The sequence below is a fragment of the Poromitra crassiceps genome, assembly GCF_964638095.1.
Source record: "Poromitra crassiceps genome assembly, chromosome: 5".
NCBI classification, from domain to species: Eukaryota; Metazoa; Chordata; class Actinopteri; order Beryciformes; family Melamphaidae; genus Poromitra; species Poromitra crassiceps.
The window spans coordinates 66,531,075-66,552,565 of NC_139642.1; the positions used below are offsets into that span (position 1 = coordinate 66,531,075).

General features: G+C 44.8%; 1 protein-coding gene across 1 annotated transcript in view; it reads left to right on the forward strand.

Moving 5' to 3' along the window:
- lrrc75a (leucine rich repeat containing 75A) overlaps positions 1-20,718 on the forward strand; it is a gene marked incomplete at its 5' end in the record, with an annotated part of 111,931 nt that extends 91,213 nt beyond the window's left edge. The window contains 3 exons of the mRNA XM_083637090.1: positions 16,801-17,074; positions 19,255-19,512; positions 20,296-20,718. Of these exons, the coding sequence (XP_083493216.1) occupies positions 16,801-17,074; positions 19,255-19,512; positions 20,296-20,628 (865 nt within the window). The 3' untranslated portion in view covers positions 20,629-20,718. The remainder of the gene's footprint in view (positions 1-16,800; positions 17,075-19,254; positions 19,513-20,295) is intronic.
- Positions 20,719-21,491: the final 773 nt, after the last annotated feature.

Here is a 21,491-nt window from a genome sequence, read left to right on the forward strand (position 1 = left end):
GATATGACACCATGCAGTTACCTCTGATATGATGACACCATGCAGTTACCTCTGATATGATGACACCATGCAGTTACCTCTGATATGATGACACCATGCAGTTACCTCTGATATGATGATACCATGCAGTTACCTCTGATATGATGACACCTCTGATATGATGATACCATGCAGTTACCTCTGATATGATGACACCATGCAGTTACCTCTGATATGATGACACCATGCAGTTACCTCTGATATGATGACACCATGCAGTTACCTCTGATATGATGATACCATGCAGTTACCTCTGATATGATGACACCATGCAGTTACCTCTGATATGACACCATGCAGTTACCTCTGATATGATGACACCATGCAGTTACCTCTGATATGATGACACCATGCAGTTACCTCTGATATGATGATACCATGCAGTTACCTCTGATATGATGATACCATGCAGTTACCTCTGATATGATGACACCATGCAGTTACCTCTGATATGACACCATGCAGTTACCTCTGATATGATGACACCATGCAGTTACCTCTGATATGATGACACCATGCAGTTACCTCTGATATGATGACACCATGCAGTTACCTCTGATATGACACCATGCAGTTACCTCTGATATGATGACACCATGCAGTTACCTCTGATATGACACCATGCAGTTACCTCTGATATGACACCATGCAGTTACCTCTGATATGATGACACCATGCAGTTACCTCTGATATGATGACACCATGCAGTTACCTCTGATATGATGATACCATGCAGTTACCTCTGATATGATGTACCATGCAGTTACCTCTGATATGATGACACTATGCAGTTACCTCTGATATGATGATACCATGCAGTTACCTCTGATATGATGACACCATGCAGTTACCTCTGATATGATGATACCATGCAGTTACCTCTGATATGATGACACCATGCAGTTACCTCTGATATGATGACACCATGCAGTTACCTCTGATATGATGATACCATGCAGTTACCTGTGATATGATGTACCATGCAGTTACCTCTGATATGATGACACCATGCAGTTACCTCTGATATGATGATACCATGCAGTTACCTCTGATATGATGACACCATGCAGTTACCTCTGATATGATGACACCATGCAGTTACCTCTGATATGATGATACCATGCAGGTATCCTCTGATATGATGATACCATGCAGTTACCTCTGATATGATGACACCATGCAGTTACCTCTGATATGATGACACCATGCAGTTACCTCTGATATGATGACACCATGCAGTTACCTCTGATATGATGATACCATGCAGTTACCTCTGATATGATGACACCATGCAGTTACCTCTGATATGATGACACCATGCAGTTACCTCTGATATGATGACACCATGCAGTTACCTCTGATATGACACCATGCAGTTACCTCTGATATGATGACACCATGCAGTTACCTCTGATATGATGATACCATGCAGTTACCTCTGATATGATGACACCATGCAGTTACCTCTGATATGATGATACTATGCTGTTACCTTTGTTACCTAGTTTTATTTATTTATTTATTTTTTAGAATTGATCAATGCTACACTGGTCGTCTATGGGAAGACTTTACCCTGCACTGATTCTAATGTACCATTTTGATTGGATTCCACACAAGTATGCATGATATAATTATCGTTGTAGCTTTTTTGTCATGACACTGAATACTGATGCAAAATATCAGCAGTTTTGGTCCAGACATTTCAGAATTGGTGAGGTGCTCAGTCTGTACTGAAAATATGAAGAAATAGCCAGGACTGCCAGGAAGCCAGGATGCTGATGAAGCCAGGAGCCATAGCCAAAACATGTTGGGCATAGATGTGGTACATCACTGCCCACAACGCCACAGAGCAGCCAGACACAAACATACCACAGTATGAGGTCAGACAAATTCCTGAGTGTCTCTATAGTACATTTGGTGAATAAAGTGTTTCTGATTTCTGATCGTATCTGCTGTTTTAGATTCATAGGAGGTACAAAAGGTACAAAATGTAAATCTAATCACTATTTTTCTTTTCATCAAGAGTGGATGTGGAAAAAACAAGATTAACAAGAAAGTGAAAGGCTCACTGTTGGTTCTCTGGCTGCTGAACAACAATTCCTTTCAATGCAGTCAACAAGTCCACAGTGCTTTTAAATGAGGCAGCTGCAGCCGAGCTGCATGCCAGTCATGTTGGCCGGAGCAGCGATCAGGCCCGGTTACTCCCCGGTTTTTGATCCCCTCTATCCCATCCAGGCTTGTCCTTCCTCCTGGGGGCAACCAAGAGCAGTGGGCAGCTTTCTTAGTGTACAGCGCCCGGGGGGGACCATCTTGAAACATTGACGTCACTGGTCAGATGATGATCTTCTGCATGTTTTTATTTGGGGTCTATACCGATGTTGTATGGAGGAACCCCAGGGGAGCACAGAAAGGCCTTTTTGATGAGATAGCCCACCTGGGCATGGGCACTGAGGACATGGGGGGGACACACCCTCAGCGTCCACAACAGCATCCCAGGCGGGAATTGAACCCAGGACCTTCTAGCTGTGAGGTGACAGCACTACCACTGCACCACCATGCCCCCACAGAGTGGAGGCAATGTCAGACTGAAGAAGGAAATAGAGTGTAATCAGTTGACAATTCAGTCTGATATCAGGCTAATGTAAACGGGAATATGAATGGAATAGTTTGATAAGCAACAGCTGTAAACAACTTAAATGGAATATTTGCCTTATTTAGAATAATCATTGATTAGTTCCTACTTTCTGGTGTGCTGATCAGTCAAATCAGCTGCTGTAGTGTTTGATTGAGTGTTTGATTGCAGACATGTGACTCTCGATGTCACATGATCAGACACTACTGAGCTAGACTTCTGCACCCATCCATCATGTCTTTTGGAAATGGGAGTTTCACAATTGCCCATTCAAGCGGGGGCAGTTGAGAATAGTGTTTCCTGGGCGTAGCCTAGGTAAGATGTCTGTTGTGCTCACAGAGCTGCAACGCTGTCATGCAGAAAGACACTTCACCTCTCACTCTCTCTCACCCTCTGAGCTACCCACGCTAAGCTCTTCACCGCTCACTCTCTCTCACCCTCTGAGCTACCCATGCTAAGCTCTTCACCTCTCACTCTCTCTCACCCTCTGAGCTACCCACGCTAAGCTCTTCACCTCTCACTCTCTCTCACCCTCTGAGCTACCCACGCTAAGCTCTTCACCTCTCACTCTCTCACCCTCTGAGCTACCCATGCTAAGCTCTTCACCTCTCACTCTCTCTCACCCTCTGAGCTACCCATGCTAAGCTCTTCACCTCTCACTCTCTTTCACCCTCTGAGCTACCCATGCTAAGCTCTTCACCTCTCACTCTCACCCTCTGAGCTACCCACGCTAAGCTCTTCACCTCTCACTCTCTCTCACCCTCTGAGCTACCCATGCTAAGCTCTTCACCTCTCACTCTCTCTCACCCTCTGAGCTCTCACTCTCTCTCACCCTCTGAGCTACCCATGCTAAGCTCTTCACCTCTCACTCTCTCTCACCCTCTGAGCTACTCATGCTAAGCTCTTCACCTCTCACTCTCTCTCACCCTCTGAGCTACCCACGCTAAGCTCTTCACCTCTCACTCTCTCACCCTCTGAGCTACCCATGCTAAGCTCTTCACCTCTCACTCTCTCACCCTCTGAGCTACCCATGCTAAGCTCTTCACCTCTCACTCTCTCTCACCCTCTGAGCTACCCATGCTAAGCTCTTCACCTCTCACTCACCCTCTGAGCTACCCATGCTAAGCTCTTCACCTCTCACTCTCACCCTCTGAGCTACCCATGCTAAGCTCTTCGCACAGGAGCACGGGGGGGGGGGGGGGGTGTTTTCTCACCTCCTCCGTCACAAAGGGGACGAGAGGAAAGAGGAGGTGAAAGGCAACCTGCCACCTCTTCCGTGCACACACGCATCCCCACTGACTGGGTGTTAACACACACGCATCCCGACTGACTGGGTGATCATTGATCTGCGAGCGAGGCAGGTATAGATGAGAGAGTCGGTGTTTATTTACCATTTGCAGTGGAAACCACATTTATTGGAATTGGGGTGCAAGAGCTCAAAAACACAACATATCACACAGATGACAGATAGACAGTATATATGTATCCCTTTCTCCCATTGCGCTTCCAATTTAGCCAAGAAAATCTCCCTCTTCACAGCCTCATGTTGGCAGGTGTGCCCATGTGCACAAATTTAAAGTGCATAATTTGAAAGTGAAAATGCATACATGGCAGAGTATGAGACAGCACATACAGGGACTATGCAAATTAAGTAGGTTATCTATGTATAATGAAGCAGACGGGAGACCATGGAGTTACAGTGTCAACACTTTACTCAGCCAACTCGGAAGCCCCGTTCATAGTACAGTGCATTGTGGGTATTGTAGTACAGTGCATTGTGGGTATTGTAGTCCCTACTGTTACACCTCTTCCTTTTAGCTCAGCAACAAACTGCTAAAACATTAGCCATTCTTTTAACAATATTTTGTAGGCTCTTTTTCTTTAACACTTAGAAACAGTATTATATCACTTGAACAGTCCTTTTGCTTTTCTCTTATCTTATATTCTTATATTCCTTTTTTTTTTTTTTTTTTTTTTTTTCTTCACTCAGGTTAATATCACTTTTCATTCATAAATCAAGTCTCTCCGGAGCCTTTGAAACTCTGCCTGATCTAGTGGCTACTGGTTGTTCAGGAGGGTTCCCTGTGGCTCTCAGGTGGATTCTGTTTCTTCTTAGAGTGCCCCTATCAGTCTCTACCAAGTAAGACCTTGGCATGTTTGCAGTTGTTATTACAGTTCCTGGAGCTTCCTCTGTGGTGATCCACACTTTCTGTCCAGAGGGGAGTTCTGGTAGTGTTCGGGAACGGTGGTGGAGGTTGTAGTATGCAGCTTGCTTACGCCTCCCTTCCTCATCCTTCTTGCGAAAAGCCTGCAGGTCTGGCCAGTTAGGATCCAGCTTGTGTGCAGTCTGTGGCAGTGATGTGCGTAGGTTTCTCCCCATCAGCAACTGCGCTGGAGAGTATCCCTGCTCCATGGGTGTGGCTCTGTAAGCCAGCAGCGCTCTAGTTTGGTCAGTGTCTTTTTTCCATAGGCCCTTGACGGTCTGAACAGCCCGTTCTGCCTCGCCATTTGCTTGTGGGTAACGAGGACTGCTCGTGATGTGTTTGAACCCGGTCTCTTGTGCGAATGTTCTGAATGCATCTGACGAGAACTGTGGCCCATTGTCAGATACCACAGTCTCTGGATATCCATGGTGAGCAAAAGCCTCTTTCACAGCTCGAATGGTAGCATCAGCTGATGTGACCCTGAGCTCTGCCACCTCAATGAACCTCGAAAAATAATCCACAATAAGCAGGTATGACTTTTTTGACCATTCGAACAGGTCCATTCCCACCTTTTGCCATGGCCGGTCCGGGACTGGGGTCTGGATCAGTGGCTCTCTGTATTGTGTTCTGTGTTTTTGGCATATTTCACACTTGTCCACTTTCTCTCTGATCTGTGCAGAGATGCCCGGCCACCATACTGATTCCTGCGCTCTGGCCCGACATTTGGTTATTCCTTGATGACCTTCATGGAGTTTATTCATTATATCCTCTCTGAGTGACTGAGGTATAACGATTCTGTTCACTTTCATGAGAAGGTCCCCAGCAAGATACAGCTCTGCTCTGACTTGCCAGTAGGGTGCCATATCCATGGTCTCCCATAAAGGCAGAAAACAGCGACGAACAGGCATACTCACGGGGACGGGGAAAAGCCCGCCAGCCTACGGAGGTGCAGACAGTCGCGAGAGAGGAGACGAGAGGGGAGACAGACAACGGAGCGGAATAAAAGTTTTCCTGAACGTAAAAATACGAGGGAAAAGACAAAATGGGCGACCCGCCGGCAGTGGTACAAATATCACAGGTACAAATATCACACCCAGAGCCATTTGACTTTGCAAATCCGTCAGAATGGCCGAGATGGGTCAGACGATTTGAACGATTTTTTGTTGCATCAGGATTAAAGGATAAAGACGAAGAATATCAGGTGAATTCACTCCTATATGCTATGGGAGATGCAGCTGATGATATTTTAGGGGTCTTGCCTATGACTGATGAAGATAAAAAGAAATATGATGAAGTTAAAGCTGCTTTTGAGAGACACTGTGTAGGAAAACACAATGTAATTTTTGAAAGAGCACAGTTTAACATGAGATCTCAGCAAGAAGGAGAGACAACAGAAGCATTCATCACAGCAGTGCACAAGTTAGCAGAACATTGCAGCTTTGGTGTACTTAAAGATGAACTCATAAGAGACAGAATTGTGGTTGGAATAAAAGACAGGAGGTTGTCTGAACAGCTACAAATGGACTCAGAATTAACCCTTGCAAAGGCAATACAAAAAGTCAGACAAAGTGAGACTGTTAAGAAACAGCAGAAAATAATGCATAGCAATGCAGCGGGAGTAGACTCCAAAATAAATGTGGATGCCATTAAGACATACATGAAAAAAGGGAAAAAATTCCAGCAAACAGGACAAAAAACAAACAAAGGCCAATGGTCAGACACACAAAAAGAAAAGGAGTGTGGCCGATGTGGAAAAGGACGCAAACATGCATGGAAAGACTGTCCAGCCAAAGATGTAGAATGTCGAAAGTGTAATAAAAAAGGACATTATGCAGTAGCTTGTTACAGTGGTCAAGCAATACACACTGTCACACAAGGCCTGTCTGATAATGACACACAGGAGGACTATGCATTCCTAGGTGAGATAGATGCACAAGCGGCAAAGCCATGGATGGAAACAGTTCATCTGAATGGAGAAGCCATTAACTTTAAGCTCGACACAGGAGCAGATGTCACATCCATACCAGAACATGTTTTCAAACCAGAGCGAGATGGCAGGCTGGAAAGGCCACTTAAAAGGCTGTTCGGACCAGGCCGCCATCCCCTGAACGTTAAAGGCTGCTTCCGGAGCAAAATGATGTCAAAAGGCTGCTCTACAGATCAACATGTGTATGTTGTGGCAGGACTGACACAACCACTACTGGGCCTACCAGCAATAGAGGCCATGAGACTGGTACACAGAGTTGAGGAGGTCACGGTAACACAGACGGAGGCAGACTTCAAGACAGTTTATCCAGCAGTGTTTCAAGGGCTTGGCAAGCTAAAACAGCCATACCATATACAACTGGAAGATGGGGCTATACCATACGCCCTCTCAACACCAAGACGAGTTCCTCTACCTCTGAGAGATAAAGTACGTGAGGAACTGGATAGGATGGAAAAAATGGGAGTCATATCAAAGGTGACTGAACCAACAGCCTGGTGTTCTGGAATGGTTGTCGTTCCAAAACGAATGAAAGACAAAATCAGGATCTGCGTGGATCTCACGCCACTGAATGAGGCAGTGAAGAGAGAACGCTACATTCTACCGGATGTTGACCAAACACTCGCCATGATGTCAGATGCAAAAGTTTTCACAAAACTTGATGCTCGATCTGGATTTTGGCAAATTCCGTTAACACCAGCATCACGACCCCTCACTACCTTCATCACTCCCTTCGGGAGATACTCCTTCAACCGCCTGCCCTTTGGTATTGCGTCGGCTCCCGAGCACTTCCAAAGGAGGATGTCGCAAATGTTTGAGAGTTTTGAGGGAGTGTTGTGTCATGCAGATGATGTGTTAGTGTATGGGCGGAATGGTCAGGAACATGACCAAAGACTACATCGTGTGCTACAAAAGATGCAGGACGAGGGTCTCACTCTGAATGAGAAGTGCGAATTCCGTAAGGAGCACTTAATGTTCGTAGGTCACAAAGTTTCTGAAAAAGGTATCGAGCCAGACCCTAACAAGGTTAAAGCAATACAGCAGATGCCAGAGCCAACATGCGTGGAAGATGTGCAGCGCCTCATGGGCATGGCAAACTATCTGACCAAGTTTGTGCCACAGCTGGCTACTGTCACCGTGCCAATAAAATACCTACAGAAAGAGAAAAACGAGTGGGTCTGGGGAGAACCTCAACAGACTGCTTTTCAAAAGCTGAAAGAGTTGCTGAGCGCACCAAGCGCACTCGCTCAGTATTCAAACACAGCAGAGACAAAAGTAGCAGCAGATGCCTCAGCATACGGAATCGGTGCTGTTCTCACACAAAAGCAAAACGATGGATCATGGCAACCGCTGACGTACATATCAAGAGGACTGACAGACACAGAGAAGCGCTACGCGCAGATTGAAAAAGAGGCGCTAGCAGGAACATGGGCATGCGAACGGCTAAACTCGTATCTGCAGGGTCGGCACTTCACACTACTAACAGACCATAAACCCCTCGTCCCTCTGTTGAGCACCAGAGGTTTGGATGATTTGCCACCCAGAATTCTGAGGTTCCGTCTGAGACTCTTAAGATATGACTATGACATTGTCCATGTCCCAGGAAAAAGCCTCATCACCGCAGACACTTTGTCAAGAGCTCCAGGAAGTGATGCTCCATCCTCTGACGACCTGGAACTGAAAAAGAAGTCCAGGTGTTCGTGGATACTGTTGTGTCTTCACTCCCTGCTACAGATGCACGGCTGGATGAAATCAAACGGGCACAACAGACAGATGAAATCTGCAGAGCAGTGGCACACTACTGTGAAACAAAATGGCCAGAAAAACACAGACTGAGACCTGATATGGCACCCTACTGGCAAGTCAGAGCAGAGCTGTATCTTGCTGGGGACCTTCTCATGAAAGTGAACAGAATCGTTATACCTCAGTCACTCAGAGAGGATATAATGAATAAACTCCATGAAGGTCATCAAGGAATAACCAAATGTCGGGCCAGAGCGCAGGAATCAGTATGGTGGCCGGGCATCTCTGCACAGATCAGAGAGAAAGTGGACAAGTGTGAAATATGCCAAAAACACAGAACACAATACAGAGAGCCACTGATCCAGACCCCAGTCCCGGACCGGCCATGGCAAAAGGTGGGAATGGACCTGTTCGAATGGTCAAAAAAGTCATACCTGCTTATTGTGGATTATTTTTCGAGGTTCATTGAGGTGGCAGAGCTCAGGGTCACATCAGCTGATGCTACCATTCGAGCTGTGAAAGAGGCTTTTGCTCACCATGGATATCCAGAGACTGTGGTATCTGACAATGGGCCACAGTTCTCGTCAGATGCATTCAGAACATTCGCACAAGAGACCGGGTTCAAACACATCACGAGCAGTCCTCGTTACCCACAAGCAAATGGCGAGGCAGAACGGGCTGTTCAGACCGTCAAGGGCCTATGGAAAAAAGACACTGACCAAACTAGAGCGCTGCTGGCTTACAGAGCCACACCCATGGAGCAGGGATACTCTCCAGCGCAGTTGCTGATGGGGAGAAACCTACGCACATCACTGCCAGAGACTGCACACAAGCTGGATCCTAACTGGCCAGACCTGCAGGCTTTTCGCAAGAAGGATGAGGAAGGGAGGCGTAAGCAAGCTGCATACTACAACCTCCACCACCGTTCCCGAACACTACCAGAACTCCCCTCTGGACAGAAAGTGTGGATCACCACAGAGGAAGCTCCAGGAACTGTAATAACAACTGCAAACATGCCAAGGTCTTACTTGGTAGAGACTGATAGGGGCACTCTAAGAAGAAACAGAATCCACCTGAGAGCCACAGGGAACCCTCCTGAACAACCAGTAGCCACTAGATCAGGCAGAGTTTCAAAGGCTCCGGAGAGACTTGATTTATGAATGAAAAGTGATATTAACCTGAGTGAAGAAAAAAAAAAAAAAAAAAAAAAAAAGGAATATAAGAATATAAGATAAGAGAAAAGCAAAAGGACTGTTCAAGTGATATAATACTGTTTCTAAGTGTTAAAGAAAAAGAGCCTACAAAATATTGTTAAAAGAATGGCTAATGTTTTAGCAGTTTGTTGCTGAGCTAAAAGGAAGAGGTGTAACAGTAGGGACTACAATACCCACAATGCACTGTACTACAATACCCACAATGCACTGTACTATGAACGGGGCTTCCGAGTTGGCTGAGTAAAGTGTTGACACTGTAACTCCATGGTCTCCCGTCTGCTTCATTATACATAGTACAGTGCATTGTGGGTATTGTAGTACAGTGCATTGTGGGTATTGTAGTCCCTACTGTTACAATCTAGACAAGTGCATAGATCTAACATTTGGAGTTGGAGTTGTTGAAGCTACGCACTGCACTAGGGAAGCATTTAATAGAGCGATAGCAGCTGCCCGAGGGAAAGGGTTAAGGTTAAGTTAAAAAGACGTGCAGCAGAATGACCTGAGGGGGCTCGTTGACCGTAGATATCTTCTAGAGCCGCTAGATTGAAAGCGGTCGTCTTACCCGCGAGGCGCACAACTCTATTTCAAGAGTTTCGCTCCTGGACAGTAAGATTTCCAAAAACACTGTAAAAGAGATGAGAATGCTCTCATTACGTTACGCATCAATAAATGTGGCCGTTGCTGAAACTTTTATAAAATGATGTTGGTATCAGACGGCCAGCTGAGATCATCAGATATTGGGACACCAAGAAATGTAAAACTCCTGACCATCTCAACCTTGGTGCCATTGATAGAGATGGGGAGATGGGATGCCTTTGCACGGCTAAAATCAATAACTACCTCCTTTGTTTTAGAAGCATTCAGAGTGAGAGTGATGAGAGGAGGTATGCATTTGAGATTTGAATGTCTCCACCTTCAATTACACCCCTTTCAGGACTGAGGTGAGGTGTTGAAATCAATCGCGCTTCACCTCGTGAGTCTATTTCAAGAAACAAGTGGGTGGTTCCAAATATTTTGGAGGGAGAGAGCCAGGACACGGGGGGGGGGGGAGAGAGAGAGAGAGAGAGAGAGAGAGAGAGAGAGAGAGAGAGAGAGAGAGAGAGAGAGAGAGAGAGAGAGAGAGAGAGAGAGAGAGAGAGAGAGAGAGAGAGAGAGAGAGAGAGAGAGAGAGAGAGAGAGAGAGAAAAAAAAAAAAAGAGCGGAAGAGAGATGAGCAAATATACAAGGGAAAGGCAGGGGGACAAGAACAGACAGGGAAGGTGATAGTTACAACGCACATGGTTGGAGGTGAAATGTAATTAAGCCGGGTGGTGATGAGCTGAGGGAGAGCTGAGGCAGATGTTGCATTTTCAGAGCTGCAATTTGAATCAGAAACATGGTGTTTTTTGCTGGACGGCACGGCAGCCAGCTCTAGAAACCCGAATGTCGTGTGTGAGTGAAGTGAGTGATGAATAGGGCTGCCCTCAACCAAAGATTATCCTGGTCGACCAAAAGTCGACCCCAGCTCCGACCAATCGATTAGTCGAAACGGGGCCTAAAAAAAAGAAAAAGAAATTTGCAGTGTACTTTTTTGTATTAATTTTTTGCAGTGTATTTTATTTCTTATTTTGTACAGTGTACTGACTACTGAGCGCACTATACCCGATAGTTGATCATTATAAATAAAAGCTATTTGCAGCGTTGTAACATTACCGGAATGGACAGACTGATCAGCCTGCCATGCAACACCTGGCCATAATCAGTTAATGGGAAACAGCTTTGAGTTGCGTGTGCGATGGTTATGGTTATGGTTATGTAACGTTAGCGAAAAAAGGGCTCGCAACACAAGTTTTTGATAGCTCCCGTGGCGGACATTTATTGGGACAAACAGTTTCGGCCCAATTCGGGCCTTCGTCAGTGTCAAGTGAAAAATACATTTGCAAAGGAAGTGCTTAAATATCATTTTCATGGGTCTTTGTCTCCGCCTAGTGGTGTGGAGGCAGACCCAGGTACAATCTTCAAAACAGTTTCACAAAGCATAAATCACATTCTAAGGGAAAGGAAAAATGGTAGCAGAACCTATCTGAATGAACATACAATAGCTCTACACAGCAATCACTGCACGCTAATATGCACAACATATTTTAGAATATATTTTTTGAACATATTCAACATATTTTTTAGACATATTTTTAGACATATTTTTTATATAGAAATGGACGCTGTCAATCAGCTCGCCCCTCTAAGTATCTCACAGAGACGAGGCTGAAGTTGGCTCCCGATTCGCAGCTCCCGATTGGAATTTTCCAGTCCACCTTAAAAAGTGGAATAACACCTCTAGATGGCGTGGTTCGACCATTTTCAAGCGAGTTCATGAACTGGAAAACATAGGTATATAGGGGGGATATGTAATGAGAATACATTATAGAATGAATCCTGCATTTTGTTCGTTTTTAATGTTGCATGCAATTCTTATTGACCTCAAAAAGGTTCTCCTATTGGTGTAAACAGCTGGAAAAAAGAGTTGATTTCACAGCTTTTGCCCATCTAGACTGCATAAAACCACCTCCAACTCACAGACCATTACACATATTCTTTTCAAACCTGGCCTAGATTATAAAGGGGACATTAGACTCTCATTATAGCACAGTGTCTGATTTGTGAAACATATTTCTGATTTGTGAAAGTGCTATAATTGCAGTTTTCTGCTGATTTTGGCCATCTAGACCGCATCAAACCAGGTCCAGCTCAAAGACCGTCACTCTAATTCTTTTCAAACCTGGCCTAGATTATAAAGGGGACATTAGACTCTCATTATAGCACAGTGTCTGATTTGTGAAACATATTTCTGATTTGTGAAAATGCTATGATTGCAGTTTTCAGCTGATTTGGAGCATCTAGACCGCATCAAACCAGGTCCAGCTCACAGACCATTACACATATTCTTTTCAAACCTGGCCTAGATTATAAAGGGGACATTAGACTCTCATTATAGCACAGTGTCTGATTTGTGAAACATATTTCTGATTTGTGAAAGTGCTATAATTGCAGTTTTCTGCTGATTTTGGCCATCTATAGAATTAGAGTGATGGTCTGTGAGTTGGACGTGGTTTTGTGTGGTCTAGATGCTCCAAATCAGCTGAAAACTGCAATCATAGCATTTTCACAAATCAGAAATATGTTTCACAAATCAGACACTGTGCTATAATGAGAGTATAATGTCCCCTTTATAATCTAGGCCAGGTTTGAAAAGAATATGTGTAATGGTCTGTGAGCTGGACCTGTATATAACCCTATACTGCTTTGCTGCTGCTGTCCTGTGCCTGTCTGCGCGGCCGCTCTTTGAGGAAGTAGGGATGGACTCGCTCGCTTCTTGGAGTTTTGGTTGAGAGTAGGGATGCACCGATATGAAGATTTTGGCCGATGCCAATAACCGATATTAACATTGCTGTTATGGCCGATAACCGATATTTACCGATGTCGATATGATCTGTATAAAACTACATTTTTATGATCATCACATTTTGTACATACTGAAAAACACATGTTGACACTGAATTTGAAAAAGTTATGCATTTCTTTATTTGCAAAGCCTTTGGAAAAGCCCATAAATCATAGATTTACTGCATTATTTCATATCAATGTGAAGAATTTGGCTGATAATGATAACCGATATTAACATTGCAACATCTGACCGATACCGATATGACCGATATGTTAAAAAATGACCAACATCGGCCGATACCGATATGATTGCCGATATATCGTGCATCCCTAGTTGAGAGCTTTGATGAAGCTTTTGCGATTCTGGTCATATTTATGCTGCGTGTTTCAAAGTGTGCATCCAATCTATTCTTGGAACCCCCCACCGTTGCCACCGCTGTGCATCAGCGCGAAAGTGAAAGCGTTTTCGCCATCAATTTTACAGTATGAGAACGGCTTCCTCTCGCTTTTCCCTCCAGTTTTGGGTCGCCTCTTTCTACTGTGGAGAGACATGTCGCCACTCAGTGGGTCGGTAAAATAGATTATACACATTCAATACCTCCAATTCTGGTATAGGAGACGTAAAAGGGGTTGATCGATGTCCCACCGTCAATTTTTTTTTTTTTTTTTCTAAGCCGAGATATCTCGTCTTTGGCACTCAACGGTTGGATTCTGTAAGCCGAGATATCTCGTCATTGGCACTGTTTACGTGTTAATACGTCAAAAAAATGAATTGACCGTGGGATGTGCATCTAACCCTTTTACATCTCTTATATAAATATTGGAGCCACCGAACGTGTACAACCCATTCCACCGACCCACTAAGTGGCGACAGTGCTCTCCCAGACTAGAAAAAGCAGAGCCAAAACTGCAGGGGAACGCGCGATGAAACCATTCTCATACTGTAGAATGGATTTGCGAAAACGCTTTCGCTTTCGCGCTGATTGCTGGCGGTGAGGGATTGCAAATTTGCATAATAGATTACGGGTGGAACACACTTTGAAACACGCAGCATAAATAAGACCAGAATCGCAAAAGCTTCATCAAAGCTCTCAACCGAAACTCCAAGAAACGAGCGAGCCCATCCAGACTTGCCCAGCGGCCGCCGGCAGACAGGCACAGCAGCAGCAGCAGCAGCAGCAGAAACGAGCTTGTGACACGCCCGCTGCAGCCAAGAAGAACACACACGGAGGGAGGAGTTTGAAGGAGAGGGGTGTTTCCTGCTGTTATGGAGGAAATTACTGTTCAAAACTATTGTTTAGATGTCTGACATCTTACTGATGCCAAAAATGAATGGTTAAAGTGACTGTTCTATCGAATTTCACAAAAAGCTATTTATCTCAGCTTAAATTTTCAGACGCTGAAACCATGCTGTATTCAAGTGCTAATGCCTACATAACTACTAACTCTACAAACTAACTCTTTTAGACAGAGAAAGCACACATTCTATTAGTTCTTTTTAGATATTTTGTGTTCACAAAATCTTAGCAGAAAAGAATCCTCAGGTCTTGAAAGATGAGCCAGAATCCTCAAAAAAACCCTCTGGCAGAAGCTACCTACAGTAAAAAAAAAAAACAGCTGGCAGTGAATGTGTTAAAAACAAAAGAAGAGTACCTCAATTTGCCATGTATTGTTGTACTTTAAGATATTTTGATGAGAAGTATGTTTTATGGGGTATATTGCATCGGGTGAAATACACCCAACGTTAGTGATGGTGTAGTCTCGCTAGCCAGCCTCTCTTCCCTTCCGTCAGAGAAGATCTTCCTACTTCTTATCTCTGTATATTGATGTGACCGCTACGCTGCATACAGACACTAAGACAAATTCCTCGTATGTAACTTGCATACTGTGACAATAAAAGTGATTCTGATTCTGATTCTGATGCCAGTAGGCTGAAAACATTAAGATGTGACAATGTCTACATAAAACATAGCTATATATTATACATCATTTATACTTGTAATGATGTACTTACAATTCAATCTATGATTGCCATTTGTACATCTGTTTTTTCAGTCCTCAATAATAATAAAAACCGTTTACTACACTATACATATAGATCCACATGTGAGAGGATAAAAATATATAGGCTATGATCTGAGACATATAAGTCCCCAGTCAGTTGAGTAAATAAGGGGGACACAAAAATCTGGAGTTGGGAGTAAATGGACAAGAGTCCATGAAAAGACCCATGTTACATATAATGATGAAAAAGAAAATATGTATATTATTTATATATTACATACGAGTATATTACATACGACGTCTAGATGAGAGTCTAGAATTAAATTCATTTTTGTAATGTGGGTGGTGTATACAGCTATTTTTGTATTTTTGTGTTACTGTATCTCCTGCTTCATCCCTGTTGGTCTTAATATGCATTTCTTTTCATTTTTATAGCGTATGGGTACATTACCGCCATCTCCTGGGCAGTTTTCTCCCCAAACTGCTGGTCTGTCTTTCTGTCTATCACCATTGTTGAATCTTCTTGCTAAATCTGAGACATTTGTTGTTGGGGTTACATTAATGTAGGGCGTTGCCTGATTATTCCTTTAAAACTAATAATATACATATTTTCTTTTTCATCATTATATGTAACATGGGTATTTTCATGGACTCTTGTCCATTTACTCCCAACTCCAGATTTTTGTGTCCCCCTTATTTACTCAGCTAACTGGGGACTTATGTCTCAGATCATAGCCCTTTATATTTGTATCCTCTCACATGTGGATATATACGTATAAAATATAGCTATCTTTTATGTAGACGTGAATTGTCACATCTTAATGTTTTCAGCCTACTGGCATATGCGTTCTTGTTCTTTTTCTTTCTTTATAATGTTAATTGATTGATTGAGCTGTTCATTGAGGGGCGGGCGTTCTGTCACACGGCCTGCTACAAAGGTGGTTGTGATCTCCACTTTGTGAATTAACCTGATGAAGCACATCTGCGAAACGCGTTGTTCTTTTTGATAAATTTTGGTCATCATCTTTGGAGTGTGCGGTCTACATTATGGACTTGTTCCTGATTTATTTAGTTCCTTGGATTTATCTTGCTGTGACCTGCACCTCCCTTTGGCTGTGCACTAGTAACTTTCTTATTGATATATATATATGTTTTTGCATATTTGTTGCATATTTGAGATCCGGGGCTTTTCATAAAAGATCCAGGTCTATAAAATTCTAGGTACTTTCAGTTTGTTTGGGACATTAATAGCCTGAACACGAGGGCTAGTGTAGCATAGTGAACTATATTTTATATACACCACATATTGACCAGTCAGTTTCTTCGCTAACATATTTACTGTATAATAATTGACTTCTTCTTCTTCTTCTTCTTCTTCTTCCTGGTTTTATATTACATTTCAGAGGCAATTCTATTTTATTATTGTACAAAATTGCAGCTTCAATCCAAAACTATCAGCATTGGCCTTAAAGCAACCTATTGTTCAAACACTAATCTCTTTTTGTATCTGTCTTCTTTCTTCCTTCCTCTGTCATGTCCTCCCACGTCTGTCTCCAGTCTGAAGGCGGTGCTGTCGGCCCCTCCGCCCAGTGGGGCATTGGACCTGTCAGGCATCCCTCTGATGGTGCGCGACATGGAGCGTCTGTGTGCTCACCTGCAGCACTTCTCGTCCAGCGTGGTCAGCCTGGAGATGGGCTTCACCGAGTTGACGGACGACGCCTTCCTGCTACTGCTGCCCACCCTGGCTGCTCTGCCCCACCTGGAGACCCTGGCCCTCAACGGCAACAGGCTGACCAGGGCTGTCCTCAAGGAGCTGACTGACGCCCTCAAGGTACTAAACTCAAGATTCAAGATTCAAGATTTGTATTGTCACTCCGTAGTACAAGTATCACGTGTGAAATTCTTGTGCTGTGAACTCCGTTTACAACATAGTACAAATATAACAGGGCATATGAGTGCAAAAACAACAAGAGACATAACAAGCAATAGAGTAGAGTGATACGACAAGTCAGAGACAGTGGCATATTCACTGCACATAGGTGCACATGTCATGTGCATACTTGGACGTACTTAAACATTTTGAATTTGACGTATTTGACGTACAGGTGCAAATAGCATATACCTAATTAAACATACAAGTAAACATTACACATACATAATGGTAGCATCTACAGTGCAGTACAGTACAGCTACTACACTATTTGTGTATGTTAAGGAGTCTCGTGGCCTGCGGGAAGAAACTGTCCCTCAAGGGATTTGTGCGTGCTTTTGGGACCCTGTATCTTCTCCCTGAGGGTAACAGGGAGAACATGCTGTTGTGGGGATGGTTTGTGTCTTTGATGATCTTCAGGGACCTCCTGAGGCACTGCTGGTTATATAGTTCCTGCAGTTCTGGCAGCTCACATCTTGTTACGTGCTGGGCCGTGCGTCTCACTCTCCGTAGCGCCCTGCGGTCCATGGTGGTACAGTTCCCATACCAGGTGGTGAAGCAGCCAGTCAGCAGGCTTCCAATGGTGCCTCTGTAGAAGTCCCTAAGGATTTCTGGCCTTAGCCCAAATTTCTTTAGGCGCCTGAGTCCGTGTAGTCGCTGTTGGGCCTTTTTGACAACAGTGGCGGTGTGACCGGCCCATGTCAGGTCCTGGTGGATGTTGACTCCCAGGTACTTGAAGCTGTCCACCCTTTCCACCACTGTGCCGTTGATGGTGATTGGGGGGTGTGTGCCCCCCCCCCCTCCTGTAGTCTACAATGATCTCCTTGGTCTTGGAGACGTTCAGAGAGAGGTGGTTGTCCTGGCACCACTGTTCTAGGGCCTTCACCTCCTCTCTGTAGGCTGTCTCGTCGCCCCTGGAGATCAGCCCCACGACTGCTGTGTCATCTGCAAACTTCACGATGGTGTTAGAGATTTGAGTCGCCACGCAGTCGTGGGTGTAGAGGTCGTACCAGAAGGGGCTGGAGACGCATCCCTGGGGCGCTCCTATGCTGATGGTCAGTGGGGAGGAGGTGAGGTTGCCCACTCTCACCACCTGGGGCGGGGGGGGGTTGGAGGTTAGGTGGGAGTGGGGGGGGGGGGGGGTGATGGGGGAGGAGAGGAGGAGGGGTGGTGAAGGGGGGAGGTGGCGGAGGGTGAGAGGATGGGGTGGTGGGGAGGTGGTGGAGAGGAGGGGGGGAGGACTCATTGGTAAAGGTGGAGCATTTAACATATGACATATGCAATTAATCGTGACACCTTGGTCTATTTACTTTAAACCAATGAGACCATGGTGGAGATGGGTGCCTGGTGCTCAGGTGGGCTATCTCATGAAAAAAGGGCCTTTCTGTTTGGAGTTTGCATGTTCTCCCCGTGCTCACATGGGGTTCCTCCATATAACACTAAAACATGCAAGAAGAATGTTGCCTGACCAGAGATGGCCAGGAGGAAGTTGGTCCACGGACACTACATGCAAGCTGCCTACCACTCCTGGCCTGCGCATGGTGGAGGATGAGCCAGGATGGGATAAAAACGGAGGATACATTTCACAGTGCCATTTGATATAGAGGCATGTGTGTGTGCGTGTGCATGCAAGCCGCCGTGCTTGTGTGCGCATGTCTCTGTAAAAGATGGTCGTTTGTGACCACAATAAAGGGTTTGTCTGTTCCTGTTGCGGTAGTGCTCGTGTTTCTCAAAACACTACATTACCCATAAACCCCATTGCTGCTGTCTTTACTGAAGAGGCTAAACATGTTGGAAGTGTTTTTTTCCATCAGCCTTTCATGCAAGAAACTCTGAAAGCTTGAGCTTTGTTTGGTCTGAAAGAACAGAGCCCTCTTCCTGTTTTGTGTAGTAAAGCAAGCTCTCTTTGTGCCATAAAGCAATCCAGCAGATTTCCCGCCAAATCCGACCCGATGACACACAATGTAAAATGCAGTCTAGAGGCTCATAGTGGCTTACAGTTGTCTTGAAGGTGCTCTTTTTTGTTTACGGTAATTATACTAAAATATGAAGTGATGATGATGATGGTTCTTCCACCCTAGGACCCAGGGAGCTTTCCCAGCGTGACGTGGATCGACCTGGGCAACAATGTGGACATCTTCTCCCTGCCACAGCCCTTCCTGCTGGGCTTGAGGAAGCGCTGCCCCAAGCAGGGCAACCTGCCCACCATCCTGGAGTTTGGCGAGAGCCAGGCCAGCGACCCCCCAGAGAGGCCACGGAGGGGGCATGGTGAGGGGGAGGAGGAGGAGGAGACTGATGACACCAACCGGACCGAGAGCCTGGACGAGCTCCGGTCAGAGGTGACTGAATTTATTAACACAATGGGGCAGCAAAGCCTTTATTTTCTTAACAAAAAAAAGTTAAAATCCCTATTCTTAATTATTGATCAGACCTATTTATTTACTTTTGTAGCTCTGCCCAGCGGGTCTAGTCAGAGTACCATTACTTATTTTTAGATTTCTATAATGCACTGTGGTTAAACTAGCGTATAACTTAAGGATTTGTGACGTTGTCCCTTCTTTCTCCCTCTCCTCTATCTGCTCTCTCTTCTCTTTCCTCTCTTCTCATGCTATGCTTGTTTTTATGCTTGTTCAATTCTGTTTATTGATTGTGATTAGTTAAAGCTAGCTAGACACATTCGCTGTAATGTCCTCTGAGACATGCTTGTGAATTAGGGCTATGCCTTGCAGCTTGATGTCACGTAAATGTCAGCCATCTTGGGTCCCGAATTCAAAACACAAGTTTTTAGTACCTGTTTAAGTCTATGGGAGGGCTGTTCAAACCATGCCCTCTTTGAACAACAAACTCCATTCAAACTTTAAACGGGTCACCACTTATAGTACTGCATCATTTTTATTCAGCTTTTTTATGTCGTTTGTACATTTTGATAAATCGTAGTTTAAGTTTTACACTTTTTTTCAACCTTTATAATGGGAGTCTATGGATCTGGCATAGAGTGTGCGATGTTGTGTTTTTCGAATTCGGGACCCAAGATGACAAGATGGAACCCATGTGACATTATGCTACAAGACATCTATACAAATGAACTTGACTTGACTTGAAAGTACCTTACCTTACCTCAGGTGGAAGAAGAGCTGGACGGCGAGATGGAGATCGAGGAGATGATGGAGGAGCTCCTGGACTTTGACAGGGAGGTGAGGGGGGAGGGGGGCGAGGAGCTGGAGGAGGAGAGCCTGTGGACCATGGAGGAGCAGCGGAAGGGGAGGCGGAGGAGAGGGGAGGAGGAGGCGCAGAGGAGAGGCCGGCCGGGCAAGAGAGCTCTGAGGGCAGAGGAGGACGACGACACGCAGTCCTGCTCCAGCCAATCGCAGCACTCCTCGGGAGCCGTCGAGCCAATGAGAGTGGAGGAGGACGACTTGGACGAGGCGACCGACCAATCGGACCGGTTGACCTGACTGTCGCCCCGGCGCTCCACTCTGCTCCGCTTGTGTTTCCACCCTCCTGTGTTGAGTCTTGTCTAGAAGGAAGCGAGAGAAGACTTTGTGGCTGTGTGGGGGCACAGGACTTGAAAAGCTCAAAAAGTTGAGTGTTAGAAAGACATAACGCACACAGACATGCACATGTAATACTGAAAAGATTTGTGACCAGCCGCCACAGCATTCGGGCACTGGCAGAATGTCAGCTGGACCACGGGGACTCTGTGTTTTCAGCTGTTGACTGTAAAATGAGATGACAATCCTGAAGATGACATTCAGTCATAAACATCTGTTGTTGTTTTAAGTAAGAATAGCCAATGGATGCTAATGCATAGACTGATCAATTATAGATAATATCATATGAAGCTTTTATGTAGAAGCAAGGATGTAACACGTGTAAAATGTGTCTATTCAGGTCCTTCCTCCTGGTAATCCTAATCCTATCCTGGTATTGGATGAATACCTACACGTGCCTGTAACATAATATGTTATTATCCCATGATTGGTGGATAGAGTGTGTGACTGGATAGACAGAGGGACAAAGAGACATTAAAATACAAAAATACAGAAAGAGAGATTAGCCAGTGCCCTACCCGTATGTGGCCTATATGAAACCCAGAAATATCGTTTCCTATTAATTATTATGATTCAAATGTCATCTATTCGATTAAGCTTTGTAAGAGGAATTGTTGGGCAATGTGAGTAATTAGCATAATGAGTTAATAGCCAAAAACTGGAAATGGCTATAATTTTACTTCTAGTTTACTTAGAAAGGTGATCTAAAGCCACTTTCAGACATGAACTCCGGGTCAGGTCAGGGTTGCTTCCCCTGAGCCTGACCC